Below are 14,859 nucleotides of genomic sequence, written 5' to 3'. Positions count from 1 at the left end.
TGATCGCAGGCCGTTCCAAGCTACAAGAGTATGAACCAATATATATATATATATATATATAATATCTTCTAAATGGAAATACCACAAGATTTAAATATGTAAGCGGTATTTAAAAGCACGAGAACATTGAAAGCGTTCTCACAAATATATATATATATATATATATATATATATATATATATATATATAATAATTAATGCAATGAAGTTGTAGCACTGCCCTCGAAACGAATGGAACTGGCACAGCCACATATCATTCTCGAAATCGTACATATAATCCAACATCATGCCCCCTCACACCTTTCTACAATCGAACATGCACAATTCTGCAAGGAAAATAATTTAAGAGCCAACCGCCAACCGTATGAGATGGTTGGGATGACAAAATTTTATTTTTTATTGGTGAAATAATTTAAGAAATATATATATATATATATATATATATATATATATATATAAAATATCAAATGGACGACGCATTATGCTGCTCTCGATCGGCTGATTTGTGACGGTGTCTTCTTGGTTGTAAAAAGTGACTAGCGACGACGGTGGGAAGATGGTTCGTCCGCGTCCATGTCCGCGATCGAGAAGGAATTCTGGGTTACCAACCATGTGGACCTGTCAAAAGGCAAACCCTAGACCTGAAACCAGATCAATCTCCTACTGATAAACTACGTACGACAAAATGAGAAAATTAAAGGGGGTCTTTGAAGTAAAAAATTAAGCAATGAAATAATTAAATATTACACGAAAGGTTAAAAGAATACAAACTTAACATGTGATAAAATTAATTTTTTTTTAATAATATATAGCATGCATTAATATGAAATTTATAGAAATGATCGACGTATAGGATTTTTCCTAATAGATTAAAATAATTATATAAAATACTAAAGATCAAATAACATTAAAAATAAATAAGCCTGCAGATATGGAGTAAGAATAAGAGGCGAAATGAATGCCTGAAGATAGAGGCAGTGCAGCTTCATTGCTCATGATTTGCAGATAGATAATTAATAACACTATTTTAAGTTTTCATCATAATTCATAAACAAAGAGCAAATAAGATATTCATTCGAGCTTTGACTTTATTTTCTATATACATTAAACTGACTGCTCATCAGTGGAAAAATTATATATATTATGTTAATCCATTTCCTAAAAAATTGTTTTTTATTATTATTATAGCAAACTTATTAATGCAGCTAGCAATTAAAACTAGAAGCAATAATATTTTTTGGCTTCTGATTATACATAAAATGCTCCTAATTTACCGGACTGGGAAGGCCGTCTACCCATTATTAAAAAAATAATAGTTAAAAAAAAAAAACATGAACGGCGAACTCGAGCTAGCTGACGTCAGGACGCGGGGCCCGCACCGCATCTGACGTGGTCGCGCCAGTGCAGGAAGATGACTGCCGCGCCGTAGTGCGCTGCGGCGCCGGCGATAACGAACACGTGGAATATCTGATGGCTGTGTCCGGCGATGTCGAACCGCCCCGGTTTCCACCGCTCGGGCACTCTCGTCACGTAGAAGATGGTCCCCGTCAAGTAGGAGGTCGCCATGACTGCCTCATAAGCCAGAGTCACGTTCCGCCGTGGCTCGCCCCAGTTCACGACGGCCGCGTGCACCGCCGGCACGAAGCCAAAGAAGCCCATCCCCGAGAACAGCAGCGCGCGGTAGACCCGAAACTCGCCGGTGGAGAGCTTCGGAGAGAGGAGTGTGAAGACCGTGACGAAGCCCATGGCGGATATGGCGACGAGGTAGGTGAGCTGCCAGTGAGGATCGCACTCGAACACGTAGTAAATAGGCGGGAAGAAGGAGGCGACAATCATGATGGCGATGCCGACGTAGTCCATGCGGAGGAGGAAGAGGTTGAGGCGGTGGGAGTGGCAGCAGAGAAGGTGGCACGCGCTGCTCGACAGTAGGCAGAACATCGAGCCGCCGAGGAACACTAAGAAGGGCCATCGGGCTGCCTCTGCAGCTTCCGGCCATTCGCTTGATGGAGTCGAATCCGGCAACTTAATCAACGACGCGGCTTCCTGCTCACAATTACATGTACGATTTTATGCCTCTGCGAAATAAAATCTCGTTACTTCAACCAAAATTTGATTTTTTTTTTTGTTTGGGGGTTTACTTTTTTCCATCGTCTTATCCTAAGTAATTATGTACTATGCCCTTATGCTCTAATACTGCAGAGTTGTTGACCAAGGGAGCCATGTGTTAAGTATGCAAAACAAATTTTTGTGATTTTTTTTTCACTTCATTAATTCGCCATCCAACCAATGGTTCCACATGGTTAACCCCACTAAAGGTAAATCAAAAAGTTACAAGGACGGGCATTGGAGCTAGTGATTTGAGGTGCATGGATGAATGGTTCAGCTTCTGTTTAGGCGGCTGGCTATTGATGGATTAGTCATCAATGGCCAATTTGTGGTTTACAACACAACAATTGAAGGGGCAATGAGCATACTTCCTACAGTAACTAAAGGTACAGTTTTTGTTCTGTATTCTGTTATTGTGTCCAAAGAGTCATTTTACAAGCCGAGGAAAAAAAAATTAAAAACTCACCTCAAAGAAATTTCCCAGATTGCTGGAGACATTCTCTACTGTACTTGCATGAGTTGAGCTGCAGCCAACCAACTCCTCAGTAAAGCTTTGAAAGACATGTATAATTACGCAAAGAGTACATGTAAATTGATTAGAAACAGGCGTTGGTAAAAACCTAAAGTCATCACACAGACCAAGTTAGATGTCCGAAGAAATCTGCCACCTCTGGCACATGACGACTGAGGTGCATCAAAGTTAATCCCAAGAACGCTATGAATCCCAGCAAATGCCTGTAGTGTCACAGCATACTCAGAGATCTAATTAGGCACTTGATGGGGGTGAAGTAACCAAACTGAACTGAAACGAGGGCATACGTACGTCCAGATGTTGAGGGTTTCATTGTGCCAAGAGAAGAGGCTGAGGAGTGCATGTTTCATAGGCCACTCAGCCCTGTAGTGATCCCTTATGTACTCATTCTCCTTCATGTACTCCGGCAGCTCGTTGTAGCTCATCAATTTGTATTCCTTCTTCTCGCCTTTGATCTTCTTGCTTTTGCTGATCTCTGGCTCTTCCTCCATGATCACAAGCTGGTTCTTGGACTCCATTGCTGAAATTGGAACTGACTCGTTGTCTTGCCTCTCTTCTTATCGATCTTCTTGGCGAGAAGATTAAAGGAGCTGCATTAATAAGCTTCAGAGAAAGAGTTGGAATTTGTGGTTGTTGGCATTAGGTCCCCTGATCATTAAGTGCAGATGAGCTGCTACCATCCTCCCTAACTCTCATATAATTTGCTTGGCCTGTTTGCAGTTGATTAGGTCTTGGATTTGACCAAGATTAGAACCCGAGCCGTCGTCACTAATTATAGTACTCTTGAAGATTTTTGTTTTTGTTGGAAAAAAAACCAAATTATTTTTTTCTAAAGAATGTAGTTGGACTTAGTTAAAACTAGATCAGAATTTGTTGTTTTCCTTTGCAATATTCTGCTACTAAAGTTGACTGACATCGACATGGTTTTTCTACAACATGCTGCATGGTTTGATTACAAGTTAAACGCAGGTCTTAATTCAACATTTTTTTCTTTGTGACAGTAAATGAAAATACTAATGATTCGGGATAAAGTTGGTGGTTCAAATAGGGAAAATTAGCAGTAAGCAAGATATTAATGAGGAAGGTAATCCAATCAATCATAAGTTTTGAATATGCTTCTTTTGTCCTAGTGATATAATTAAAGCAGTCGGAGCACGCGTAAAGGGAAACGTAATTAAGCAGAAATATGGATAGCCAACTCTCAACGCCTTGCATTAATTAAGATACGAAATTATAATAAAATAGCATGGTTGGATTAATGGTCACACCGAATGACCTTGCTGCAAAGAAATGTAAAAGAAAAATGTTTTGTTCGTTGAGTCTTTGACTTGTTTTTTTTGTCAATGTATAAGCAAGGGATTACATTATACATGTCGGCCAACCAACTCTTTGACATAATGCCCTACCTTTTTTCAGTATGTTTTGGTTTGAAGAAAAGAAGGTTAAAACTGAAACAACAAAAAAACTACTTTTATTTTGATGAAAAAGCCGTTTGATTCATATAAATAATAATAATTATTATTTTTAGTAATTCTATAAAATAAATATTTTTATATTTATTTCCAAAATGAATATATATATATTAATTTCCATCAAAAGCCAATTTCCATGCAATATACAAAAGATAATTCTTTTATGTTATTCTCCAAGAAATATATATTAAGGAGTAAGACCAATTAAATGGGTGCCAAAAAAATGGTTTGGCTTAACTATGCAATCGAACGGGCAGAGGCAGAGCAAACACCAGGATATCTTATGTAGAAATAACTTAGCATTGTGAAAATTGAATGTTGATTATGTATTATTTATATTCTTCCAATTATAAGAATTCAAAGGGAGTGTTATCTTATTTCATGAATAAACTAAAGCGTAAAATTTTCCTTTTTGCATAACTAGCCTTTTCGTATTCTTATCAGCAAAAATCCTTTGTTAAATATCATCAAACCACTCCTAAGATTAAGATTATAATTTCACAGTCAAAAGCTAACATTCAAGAAAAAAAAATCATATGTTAAACAATATGCAGACTTCAATCATCATATTCTTTCAAATCGTAGCAGCAAATTCTTTATGGTGTTAAAAATCAAATACTGTTAAATCTATCTACTCAATGCTTGAGCAAGTTAGAGTCGGCAATCCAGTAAGGGTTCATTGAGGTCTGGAAGTAGAATGAAATCTTTACTCCGGGGATGAGAAGAAGATGGAGGGCTGTCAAGACGGCGCTCTCCTGCAGTTTGTCGGATAGCGTCAGGTTGCTTAGCTAACTTGAAGAGTAACTGCAAGAAGCAAGAAGGTAGAAGGTGATCATTGTTAAAAATAGCAGAGTAGGCACAGCAAGAATGAACAAAGCTGTAGAGTCGGAAGAGGCATCTACAATGTCATGTCTTGGCTTTACAATCCATTAAGGTTGTGTTCGTTCCCATGGAAGCAGAGGAGAGTAAAAAATTTTGAAGTTCTCTCCCCTGTTTGCATTGCCGAATTCCAAGAAAGGAGTAGATTCACTCTCTACAAAGAGATTTTGTTTCAAATCTGCATCTGCTCAATTTAGGGTAATCCATTAGGCTATGTTAACTCCTGTGGAAGGAAGAGAAGAGGAGAGAGAGCACAAATTTTAAAGCTCTCTTCCCTATTTACCTGACCAAATTCTGGAAAAGAAGCGGATTCGTCGTGATTTTGCTCCAATCGCGTGCGTGCAAAGCCGAGTCGAGCCAATGTCTACTCTATGGAATCATGGAGAAAAAACACTTTTGCCCTCTCCGACTAAGGTTAAGTACAGTAGTGAATGAGGTCATGGGCAATGGCAATGGCAATGGCAATGGCAGACAATGGCAAGGTAGATTGGGTCCCACACAAAGGATCAAGGTTAGCGAGGAAATGCCGATGTGAATAGGGAAAGTCACTGTCAAGTTGTCGTCGTCAGATAAGATCGAGTAGTAGACAAGGTCAAACTCGATTACAAAAGTCAGTCTTACGACTACAAATGCAAAATATAGGAAGTGATCAGCTAGAATGGTCGTGCGATGTCTATGAACACAAGGGTGAAGCACGTGTGGCGGATGCATCAAAGACGACGAGGTCAAACTGGTGATTTTCCTTTTTCACATTCCTTTTCCCACTTCTTCTATCCTTTATCCTGGTTAGAAAAAAATGATCAAAGGTTTCCCTCTTCCTCTTTCCGCTCCTGTCCTCTCCCTTCAGAGCCAGTCTAATATAGTGCAAGTACCGAACTGAGAACGCTGGCTGGCTAAATTATCAAATGGTCATAGACAGCCAACATGCCAATAGTTAATTAGACTAACACATCTTATTTCTATAAATTGTCCAAATTTTCTCCCAACACTTGTAAAAAAAATGAATGGAAATATTGACTTCTCATCCAGTGGGATAGATGCGGTTTTAGCCATACATACAGTCGTACTAATTTAAATTCATAGTTTACAATAGACTCACTTACCTAGGGCATGTAGCTAAGAAAATTCTGTTGCACAGATTTCAACCTCACGTAAATTTCTTGTGGTCCATATGGATGCCGTGGTGGACCTAAGCTGGTCCATCAAAGAATTTCCCAGAGACTTGCAGACCAACTAATCCATACTTAACCACACACTAGTCAAGGACGCAAATCAAATGTTTTTTAGTCACTGGCGGAGTTAAAGGGGGGTAGATAGTCCAGTCCGGATCTCCCATCCACTATGAATTATTGGTTGCCATTTTTCTCATTTTTCTTGTGGTCTCATTTTTTTCTTTCTGAAAGTCTAACCAAGATATATAAAAAAAATAATTAAAAATCTCTTCTCTAAACTTAATTTTGGCTACCCGATAACGCCCGAACAAGTTTTCTCCCTGAAGATTTTGATTTGGATGGTGCTTGCTGGTAAGAAACTACGTAATCTTTAACTTAAGTTACTTTTAATCTCCATTTTTTTCTTTATCTCCACAATAAACGTCTAACAATGAAAGATACAGATACTCCTTCGTTGCCACTCTTATCACTTCCCTTCTAAACACCCAAATAGCAAACGTATGAACTTGGTAGCTAGTAACCAAGTCAAAGTGGAACCAAACTAATTAAGTGACTCCCAATCGGTCAGCCTAAGTTGACGGCAAGACATCAAGGCAATCTATCTCGTCTTTGGCGAATTAGAGACATAAGCTCGAAAGTTATAGAATTAGAAGAAAGCACTAAATTAAGACGGAAAACTGAAACAGGAATCCAGAAGTCAGACAAACAAAACATACTAAAATAAGCAAACGCAAAGGCATGAGTTTTTAGTGGTAACCTGTAGCTTGTCATTATCCGCCCTCAGTTGCTCTAAAGTTCTCCGCCACGTTTCCATCTCCTGCACCATTTTATATAACAAATAACCTGTGAATTCGAAGGAAGAAGCAAATCATCCGTAAAATTCTTTGAAACAGAGAAAAAAGAAGCGACCTTGAGTAGATTCGCCTTCTCTTCGAGCAGGGATACCTGCACAGCCTGCAGTTCCACTTTCGTCTGCCCACCCAACCAAACGACCAATTAACAAGAAGACAAAGCAATGCCGACAGGACAACCAACTTAATTTAGGCCTTGCGCTTACGTACCATTTTTTTCGAGGAAGGCCGTCGGATGTGGCACGAGGCTGGATTCGTCGAGGACTCCGGTGCACACAAGCTCGTGGCCGCCACCATCTGCAGCAAAAGGCCGAAGGCGTCAAAAGCGAGCCAGCGAAAGCGTCCATCGACTTGCGGATGGGAAACGCCAACCGAAAGCACGAAGAAGAAACATAAGGCGCGATAAGAATAATAGTCGAACACGTAAAAGTACGCTGTGGAAAAAGAAATTATTTTTTCTTCCCCCAATCACAATTGAGGTAACCGAGGGGAAAAAGCGAATTCATTACTTCCCCCTTCCTTTTTATGCTTCCTCCCTCAGTTCCTCACTGAAAAGGTCTTCCAAACAACGTGTTCTTTTGTTTTTAAGCCTGTTTTGGACACGTCCCTCTACCATCCCAACGACCTAACCTAAGCAAGCAAGTTCGAGCGGAGGCGGCCCCCAACTCGATTATGCATTTACATAGCAAACTAAGGACGAACATGTACAACGTGCGATGTGGACGCTCGCTATTTTTCCCGAAAATCTTGACCAGAAATTTATCAGGCATAAAAAAACACCCGTAGAACTATCGAAGTAATAGAATATATCAGATCTTGACTAGAAGATATCGAATGTTTAATTTCGGAGAAAGGATCAAACGAGTGGGAAGAAGAGACGGCAGGCATCATGGATAATTCGGTGCGAGGGTATTTTCGTCCATGAAAAAGCAAAAAGTGAAGGGAAACGGAAGAAGTTATCACTTATCACCTTGACGCGGTGTTCCTCTACCTCTGCGATGGAGACGCCGGTGGGCCTTCCGGCCCTCGACCTTTCGTCGCCGCCGCTGGCGGAGGCGCTGCTGTATCCCTCGAGCGGCGACTGTGGGCTCGCCCGTCTCTTTCCCTTCTTCCTCTCCAACTGCTCCTCCTCCTCATCCGCCGCCGCAGTCTCCTCCTCTTCCTCCCTCATAGTTGAGAAGATCCGTGGTATCTTCATCATCCGTGACCTTTTGATCTTCCTTCCCCACTCTTTAGGCTGCGTGGGCCCAGAGGTGGACGGCATCGCATCGCCCGCCGCTTCCGAGTCGACCCGGCTCCGCTGACGAAAGCTGAGAATGACGGCGGCCGCTAGATGGGGATTGAGAAGGGCCTCTTTCGCCCAGTCGGCGTCGTCGCAGGCATTGGAGGCGGCCATAGGAGATACAAGGAGCGACATGTTATGGATGGGGGAAGTGGGAGAGAGAAAGAGATGAGAGAATGTGGACTGCGTTAATTACAATACAAAGATAATAAAAGATAGAGAAAGTGAATGGCATGATGGTCATTAAATAAAACAGTAAGCAGACTGTGTTGTGTTGGGTGAGCGCGTGCTTTCTGAACTCTAATTCAATCGGTCAGCAACTCCAATCGACTCAATTCTGAGCCGATCACTATATATCTACTTGTAAAAAATATGTTTTTGTTGCTACTGAATAGAGGATTAGACTACATCATCTGCATTAGCATCAAATTTTTAATTATTAATTAATCATTAAATTCTATTAATGATTAAAAAAATTATAAAAATTTTTATCATAATTTAGCGATCGATATTGAATTCAATTATTAATTAACGATCAAATTTAAAATCGATCACTAAATTTAACAATCGAATTTAGTTTCGATCGCTAAATTTAACCATTGAAATCAGATTCGATCATTAAAATTAACGACCGATTTTGAATTTGATCTCTAATTTTAGCGATTGAGTTTTAATTCGATCGTTAATTAGCCATCGAATGTTGAAAGAGTCGCTGAAAGAGTCGCAAATTAATGATCGATTTTCACGTTCCGTCGTTAATATTAATGACTTATTGTGAATTCAGTCATTAAAATTAACGATGAAATTTGAAAATTGATCGATTGTAAATTTAACTCCGTCGTTAATATTTTAAAAAATTTATCATCATCCCTTGATTATATTTACATACAATCAATATTAAAGTTCTTTCTCATACTATCCATATTTATAATCCACGTACATTTAAAATATATATCACAATTTTATCATAAATAATTAATATCTAAATCATAAAAAAAATTAATTTCTTATTGAAAGATAAACTTTTTCATATATAAAATTATGACAAGGATAATTTTTAAAATAAAAAAATCAAACAGAAAATAATAATTTTATTTTCTCCATACTCAACTCTAGCAAAATAAAACAATAATAAACAATGACCATAACAACTTCACAGAGAAGCAACTACATGGAATCCACTCAATTGAAGTATCGTTAAATGAAGTTTGAGGAGATTGAGTTGTCTCATCTTCTATTAATTTGTCTTCGAACACTCGATTGTCGAATGTTGGATTATCATTTATGTTTAGTTGTTTCTGCAAGACTCGAGATGGAGCTTAAGGCCTGTATCACCATTCTCATCAAATGGATCTGCATTTGAAAGAAAAGCATCATTTAAAGTTGAATGTTGTCTTTCTTTTTTCTTTTAGTGTCTTCAAGATTAACATCTTTAGAAAGTTCATCACTTGTACTGCATGTATCAGTGCAATCAAAGGATCAACCATATGAAATTAATGATTACATTAAAAAAATTTAAAATGCAAGAATGAAAATTAGACAGACCATGATGCAGATATTACAGATCACAAAGAAAATTAATTGCTTAAATCATAATAACAAAGAAAAATAAAATAACACTACTAGACCACCAGATGTGCTAGGTTTCTTACTATTTAACTTTGCCAGTATCTTTTTAGTTTCCTATGAATTGTGAAAAACAATAACTTATCACCAATTCAACCGATTATGATAAATATTTATTAAAGAAATAATCAAATCAACCACGGTATTGAATGAATAGTTTGATATGACTTACAAAAATGAGGGAGAAATGGAGAAAAGACCTGAATTATGTTTCCATGAACTCCAACTGTTAACATGCGTGCCGATCTGATCCGATGCTAAATTGATCTCTCTAAACATGAAGTATGAAGTAGAAATTGCTTGACATCATTAGGTAAACATGTAAACAAAATTGGAAAGTAAATTTTTCTACAACAAAGGTAAGCAAAGCTAAAAATCATCAGAACGCTTTAATTTTTGATAAAATGAATTAGTGGTTTCCTCATAACTTGCCATTTATCCTTGCAAGGAGAGATGCAACCTCTTGATTTTTTTATTATCAATAATGAAGTGTGTACACGTAAAAAATAATAATAAAAAAATGTCTCTTCTAAATTAAGATTAAACTCTACATTCATCATCTATGTTATATAGATATATATGTTTAGCAGTTGGAAGAAAGAGCAACTTTACAGCATGAAGTTTTGATTCCATATCTACCGAAACTAAATAACTGCTAGATTTACAATACCAAATTCTATGGTTTACAGTACACACTAAGCTGCAGTTTTTTTTTTTTCCCTTCAAAATCTATTGAAGAAGAAGATTTCATATGATATTTATGTAAACATAAATATATCAATATGTATGTATATATATATATATATATAGACAACACCACGTACAGATATACTTTGGAATACTAACTAATACATTATTATTAGACACACTCGTATAGCCTAAAATGATAGATAGAAATTTTTTCTGCTGCTCGTAAATCATAAATCAGATTTAATTCAGTAAAAATAGCGAGAAATTACAACGAGAACCATTAGAAAAGCATACACAATTCAAGAGCCAACGACAGTCTAAAGTCTAAGCGTCAAATCAATGTTGGACAACTCTGCTTGCTTCGCGTTCGAATGTCCTCCCACTCCCCCAGTCCATTGCCTCCCAATAGACTCCTCCTCGAGCTTAGCAGCCGCCGCCGGAAGTGCCGGCGGTGCTCTCCACGCGGCAGCGTAGAACCGCAAACATCCGTTCTGGCGCCTGTAGAACAGCCCACCGGCAGCGGCGGACGCGGTCGGAGCCCCGAGGTACGGCTTGTGGATCACGGAGCGCACCTGTACGTCGAGTCTCCGGCCAGCGTACGGCAGAAATTCCTCGGCGGCGCCTCCCTTGGCGAGGTTGCGCTCGCGCTTGTGAGCGTTCTGATGGCCACCGAGAGCCTACGAAGTGTAGAACGTCCTCGGGCAGTAGTTACACGTGAACACTCTCGGCGCGGGTTCTGGCGAGACGACCTCGGCCTTGGTCACTCAGAGCGCGCCTAGAAGATCGAGCTCGAGGACCGGCGACTTCGGGTACATCCCATCGCCGGCGTCCTTGGCCCCGGTAATGCTCAAACCCAAGATGAATTGGGCCTTTGTCGCTGTTATCTTTGTCCAACGTTCTGCTCGCTTTCCCTCCTCTGTTTCGTCTCTGTTGGTATGTATTCATCTTCTCCTGAGCCATGCCGTTCCAGATTGGTGTAGATACAGATTTGGGACGACGATTTATATATAAAGAGAGAGCGACGAGGCAGGAGACGACGATGAATTGAATGCGATCTCTCAAGTATGAAATCATGCTTGATTTCGTAGCTTAAATGGAGTTACATAAAAGGGATTGGAAAAAAGATCAGGAAAACACATCTTAGAATGGAACTTAGCTATTAATCTCATTCATTCCCCTTGTCTATCCACTATTCCCTTTCACTAATTTTAAATTATGGCAATTTTTAATGACCCCATATATTTTTCCTTAAAAAAATAACTATCAAGAATTGAAAATGCAACCTAAGTTTAGCATGCGATCCCGTTGCATGAAAACATATTACGATGCATATGATTTTTCATCGAGCAAGTTTTATCAAACTTGGGGAGAAAAAGAGTGAATAGAGCATGCATGCAGTTGACTTAATGGAGTATAATTGCAAGATTCTTGTACGTGATCAAAAGTAATCGTGAGTTAGATAAAGAAATTATCTGTAGTTATTAAGGAAAATACATCTGAATCTAATAAATTAGAGAAGATTGCATTCACTTCTGCAAGTCTGCTGCGAGAGAAGATTGCATTATACATATTCACGTACAATGTGTACGTGTTCATTTATTTATTACTGTAATCGAGGAGTTTAATGTGGCAATATATGATTTTTTCCATTAGAGAAAATTAAATGCGTTTAATTCATTGGGGTTAAGGGTATTCTTAATAATAATTTCATCGTATGTAATTTCAATGCAAATATATATCTAAAGGAGGGGAATTATATATATTTGCTATAAGGAATATATTTCATGACGATTGATCACTGACAAATTTTCTTCAGTTAGATTTATAAGACGAGCTTTAGCTTTCCATGATTGCCAGTTATAAACTTTACTATACTGACTTCTTCAACACAGTCCAACATGCATAATTTTCACTTGCATTTATGGATTAATTTCAACAAATTTTAAGGAAAATATTTTTCAAAGATCATTGACAACCACCAAACTCAAGCATTATTGATTGTCTCATCAATTGAACTAGCTTTGATTTCAAATCAGAAGCCGGAAATAGCTAGTGCGATTGCAAAGTCAAAATTACAAAAAAAAAAAAAAGAAACTAAGTTTGCTTAGATGTTGGAGCAATGAAAAGCCTATGAGTGACTTTAAACAGGCCTGAATTGCTGAGAGGCAGCTGGGACAAATTGTGGGACTGGAACCATTGTTCTATACTGCAATATTCACATGACAACTTGATCACAGTACAAATAAACAAATAAAGGGGAAAATGCAAAAAATGAAGCAGACTTAGAACAGGCATGGAGGCACCAAAATTTGATGGTGGACCAGCAGAACCCACTACTGGAGGTCTAAGGGGCTATAAAATAGCATGAGACATGATTATCATGTTGCAATATTGAGAAAATTGAAACAAAATAAAATAACTAGAGAGACATCAAGGCACATAATAGGCCTCCCGCCAAGGAAGTGAAAGATGAAACAAGTAAAACAACACAAAATAGGAGCAAAGACGTGTGGAACATGTACCTGTGCCCCAGAAGATTGTGGATTGCTAGTCATTCTCTTATGTGATTCCTGATTTGAGTGGCAATTATCCTTGAACAACAGCTGAATATCAAAATAAAAACCATCAAAATCTACCGTGTTTGAAAAAATGACATTAGAAGACAGAAAGGATCCTACCAAATCTACTAACCTGTTATACCCATTAAGTTCCAAGAACCTGCTGATTTCACAAGTTAATACAAGGTATTGCAATGAAAGTAATTTGAATTAAAAGATCCATGATGCGAACTACCTGTCAGAACGGCGTAGGGTTTTCAAGGATCACGAGCAAACAATTCAAAGAAAAAAAATACCTGTTCGCGGCCAAAGAAATCGTTAGGTAGAGAATGGATTCGTCGTAGCTTTTCTCCTCTCTCCTTCGCAGGGCTGCAACGAGAATGGGGCGAGAGGGGGGAAGAAGGAAGAGGGCAGGGTTTTGGGCTGCCGAGATTAGCAAACCCACCCAGATGCGAATCACTCACTTGGTTTAGGTTTGGGTGTTGGGTTTTATAGGTAGCGGGCGCTCTCGCTGCCGACGTTGAGCTAGATGACGAAGCCTGCCCCAATCCTGGTCGGGACTCTCCGGCTTGGTTCGAACCGGCCCATTTTAGTCGGGTCTTCAAAATGTTAGAATTTTAACCAAACATAAACACATAAACAAATTTAAAGCCTCAAACAATAATTAAGGCATTTTAAGATTCTGCTTAAGCCGTGCACTTTAGTTGTCATCTCAATTTTATTATCAGTGTATTTTACCCTCCCCTAAATAAAATGTAATTTATTGGGCCATATGATTATTTTTGTTAATGTGTCTCAATCAAACATACTGTATAAAATATACAAATCTATATTTGATCAGCTTGCTTGCTTCAGTTGACAACCATGTTTCTTTGATTTATTAAAGTTTAACCACAAACAACAAAAACAATAAATCTTTGCACTTCTCTTTTGGAAATCCATCACAAACCTACTATTCCAATAAAAGAAGAAATTGACGGAAGTTTATATTATAAAAAAGTTCAAAACATGTAGTACTGAAACAAACCACACCAAATGCAGAAGAAATAAACCAAGTAGTTTTCCTACCAAAAAGAACACTTAAACTAAGGACTTTTACTTAAGAAAGAACTGCATAACAGTAAGAAGAGTAAATACAGTAGTACTACCAATATCTAAACCAACACCTATATATTGATCGTGGTACCGTGCTAATAGGGCAGACGCAGCTATACCTGCGAAATATATGATAAACACCACCAAGGCGAGCCATAATTTCCTAATAGCCCTAAATATATATAAAAATAATTTATAAATATATATTTTAAAAATAATAATAACAATAATATTAAAAATACTTACCTGTTCCTTGTCGGAGCCTGACCCCTCGCCTGATCAACCTGAAGGGCAACTTGGTCCGCCTGCGTCCCCTACTGAAATGTTGTCTGCAGGGTCTCCACAGACTGCTGAGTTGCTGTGTGTATGGCCTCCACAGACTGTTGAGTCATCTCTTGCATGGCCTCCACAGCCTGCTGAGTCGTCTCTTGCATGGCCTTCACAGCCTGCTGAATCGTCTGCAGCTCCTGCTGAGCCGCTTGCTGAATCATTTGCAGCTCCTGCTGAGCCGCTTGCAGGGCCACCGCCGCCTGCTGAATCGTCTGCAGCTCCTGCTGAGCCGCTTGCTGAATCATCTGCAGCTCCTGCTGAGCCGCT

At 38.8% G+C, this 14,859-nt stretch overlaps 2 protein-coding genes and 1 long non-coding RNA gene across 3 annotated transcripts; all 3 read right to left on the bottom strand.

The window, feature by feature from the left end:
* Nucleotides 1–1,247: 1,247 nt before the first annotated feature.
* LOC141847914 (heptahelical transmembrane protein ADIPOR1-like) lies at nt 1,248–3,189 on the bottom strand. Its single transcript, XM_074736023.1, has 4 exons — nt 2,929–3,189; nt 2,745–2,840; nt 2,572–2,629; nt 1,248–2,042 (listed from the first exon to the last, which is right to left on the bottom strand). The coding sequence occupies exons 1-4, from the start codon at nt 3,153–3,155 to the stop codon at nt 1,359–1,361; spliced, it is 1,065 nt and encodes a 354-aa protein (XP_074592124.1). The 5' UTR covers nt 3,156–3,189; the 3' UTR covers nt 1,248–1,358.
* A 1,458-nt stretch (nt 3,190–4,647) lies between these two features.
* On the bottom strand, nt 4,648–8,420 carry LOC141847908 (uncharacterized). Its single transcript, XM_074736016.1, has 5 exons — nt 7,982–8,420; nt 7,222–7,308; nt 7,070–7,132; nt 6,918–6,977; nt 4,648–4,913 (listed from the first exon to the last, which is right to left on the bottom strand). Exons 1-5 carry the CDS (start codon nt 8,405–8,407, stop codon nt 4,761–4,763), a joined length of 789 nt encoding a protein of 262 aa, XP_074592117.1. The 5' UTR covers nt 8,408–8,420; the 3' UTR covers nt 4,648–4,760.
* Nucleotides 8,421–12,894: 4,474 nt separating this feature from the next.
* Nucleotides 12,895–13,611, bottom strand: LOC141847128 (uncharacterized). Its single transcript, XR_012603396.1, has 4 exons — nt 13,464–13,611; nt 13,301–13,327; nt 13,132–13,212; nt 12,895–12,961 (listed from the first exon to the last, which is right to left on the bottom strand). It is a non-coding gene; the product is annotated as an uncharacterized LOC141847128 (long non-coding RNA).
* Nucleotides 13,612–14,859: the final 1,248 nt, after the last annotated feature.

Source organism: Curcuma longa, chromosome 16 (genome assembly GCF_044706935.1).
Source record: "Curcuma longa cultivar G26 ecotype Majalengka, Jawa Barat chromosome 16, ITB_CL_G26_1.1, whole genome shotgun sequence".
In the NCBI taxonomy this organism is placed as follows: Eukaryota; Viridiplantae; Streptophyta; class Magnoliopsida; order Zingiberales; family Zingiberaceae; genus Curcuma; species Curcuma longa.
The sequence above is the reverse complement of the archived record's forward strand: the minus strand, read 5'-3'. Positions and strand labels throughout refer to the sequence as shown.

Excerpts from the sequence above, each read along its gene's own strand:
- LOC141847908 (XM_074736016.1), bottom strand. The coding sequence starts at position 8,407 with ATGGCCGCCTCCAATGCCTGCGACGACGCCGACTGGGCGAAAGAGGCC. Across the intron at positions 7,309-7,981 it reads TAGAGGAACACCGCGTCAAG|ATGGTGGCGGCCACGAGCTT; the intron begins GTGATAAGTGAT and ends CTTTTGCTGCAG. Across the intron at positions 4,914-6,917 it reads CGGATAATGACAAGCTACAG|TTACTCTTCAAGTTAGCTAA; the intron begins GTTACCACTAAA and ends TGCTTCTTGCAG.
- LOC141847914 (XM_074736023.1), bottom strand. The coding sequence starts at position 3,155 with ATGGAGTCCAAGAACCAGCTTGTGATCATGGAGGAAGAGCCAGAGATC. Across the intron at positions 2,841-2,928 it reads GAAACCCTCAACATCTGGAC|GCATTTGCTGGGATTCATAG; the intron begins GTACGTATGCCC and ends GTGACACTACAG. Across the intron at positions 2,630-2,744 it reads TTCTTCGGACATCTAACTTG|CTCAACTCATGCAAGTACAG; the intron begins GTCTGTGTGATG and ends GGTTGGCTGCAG.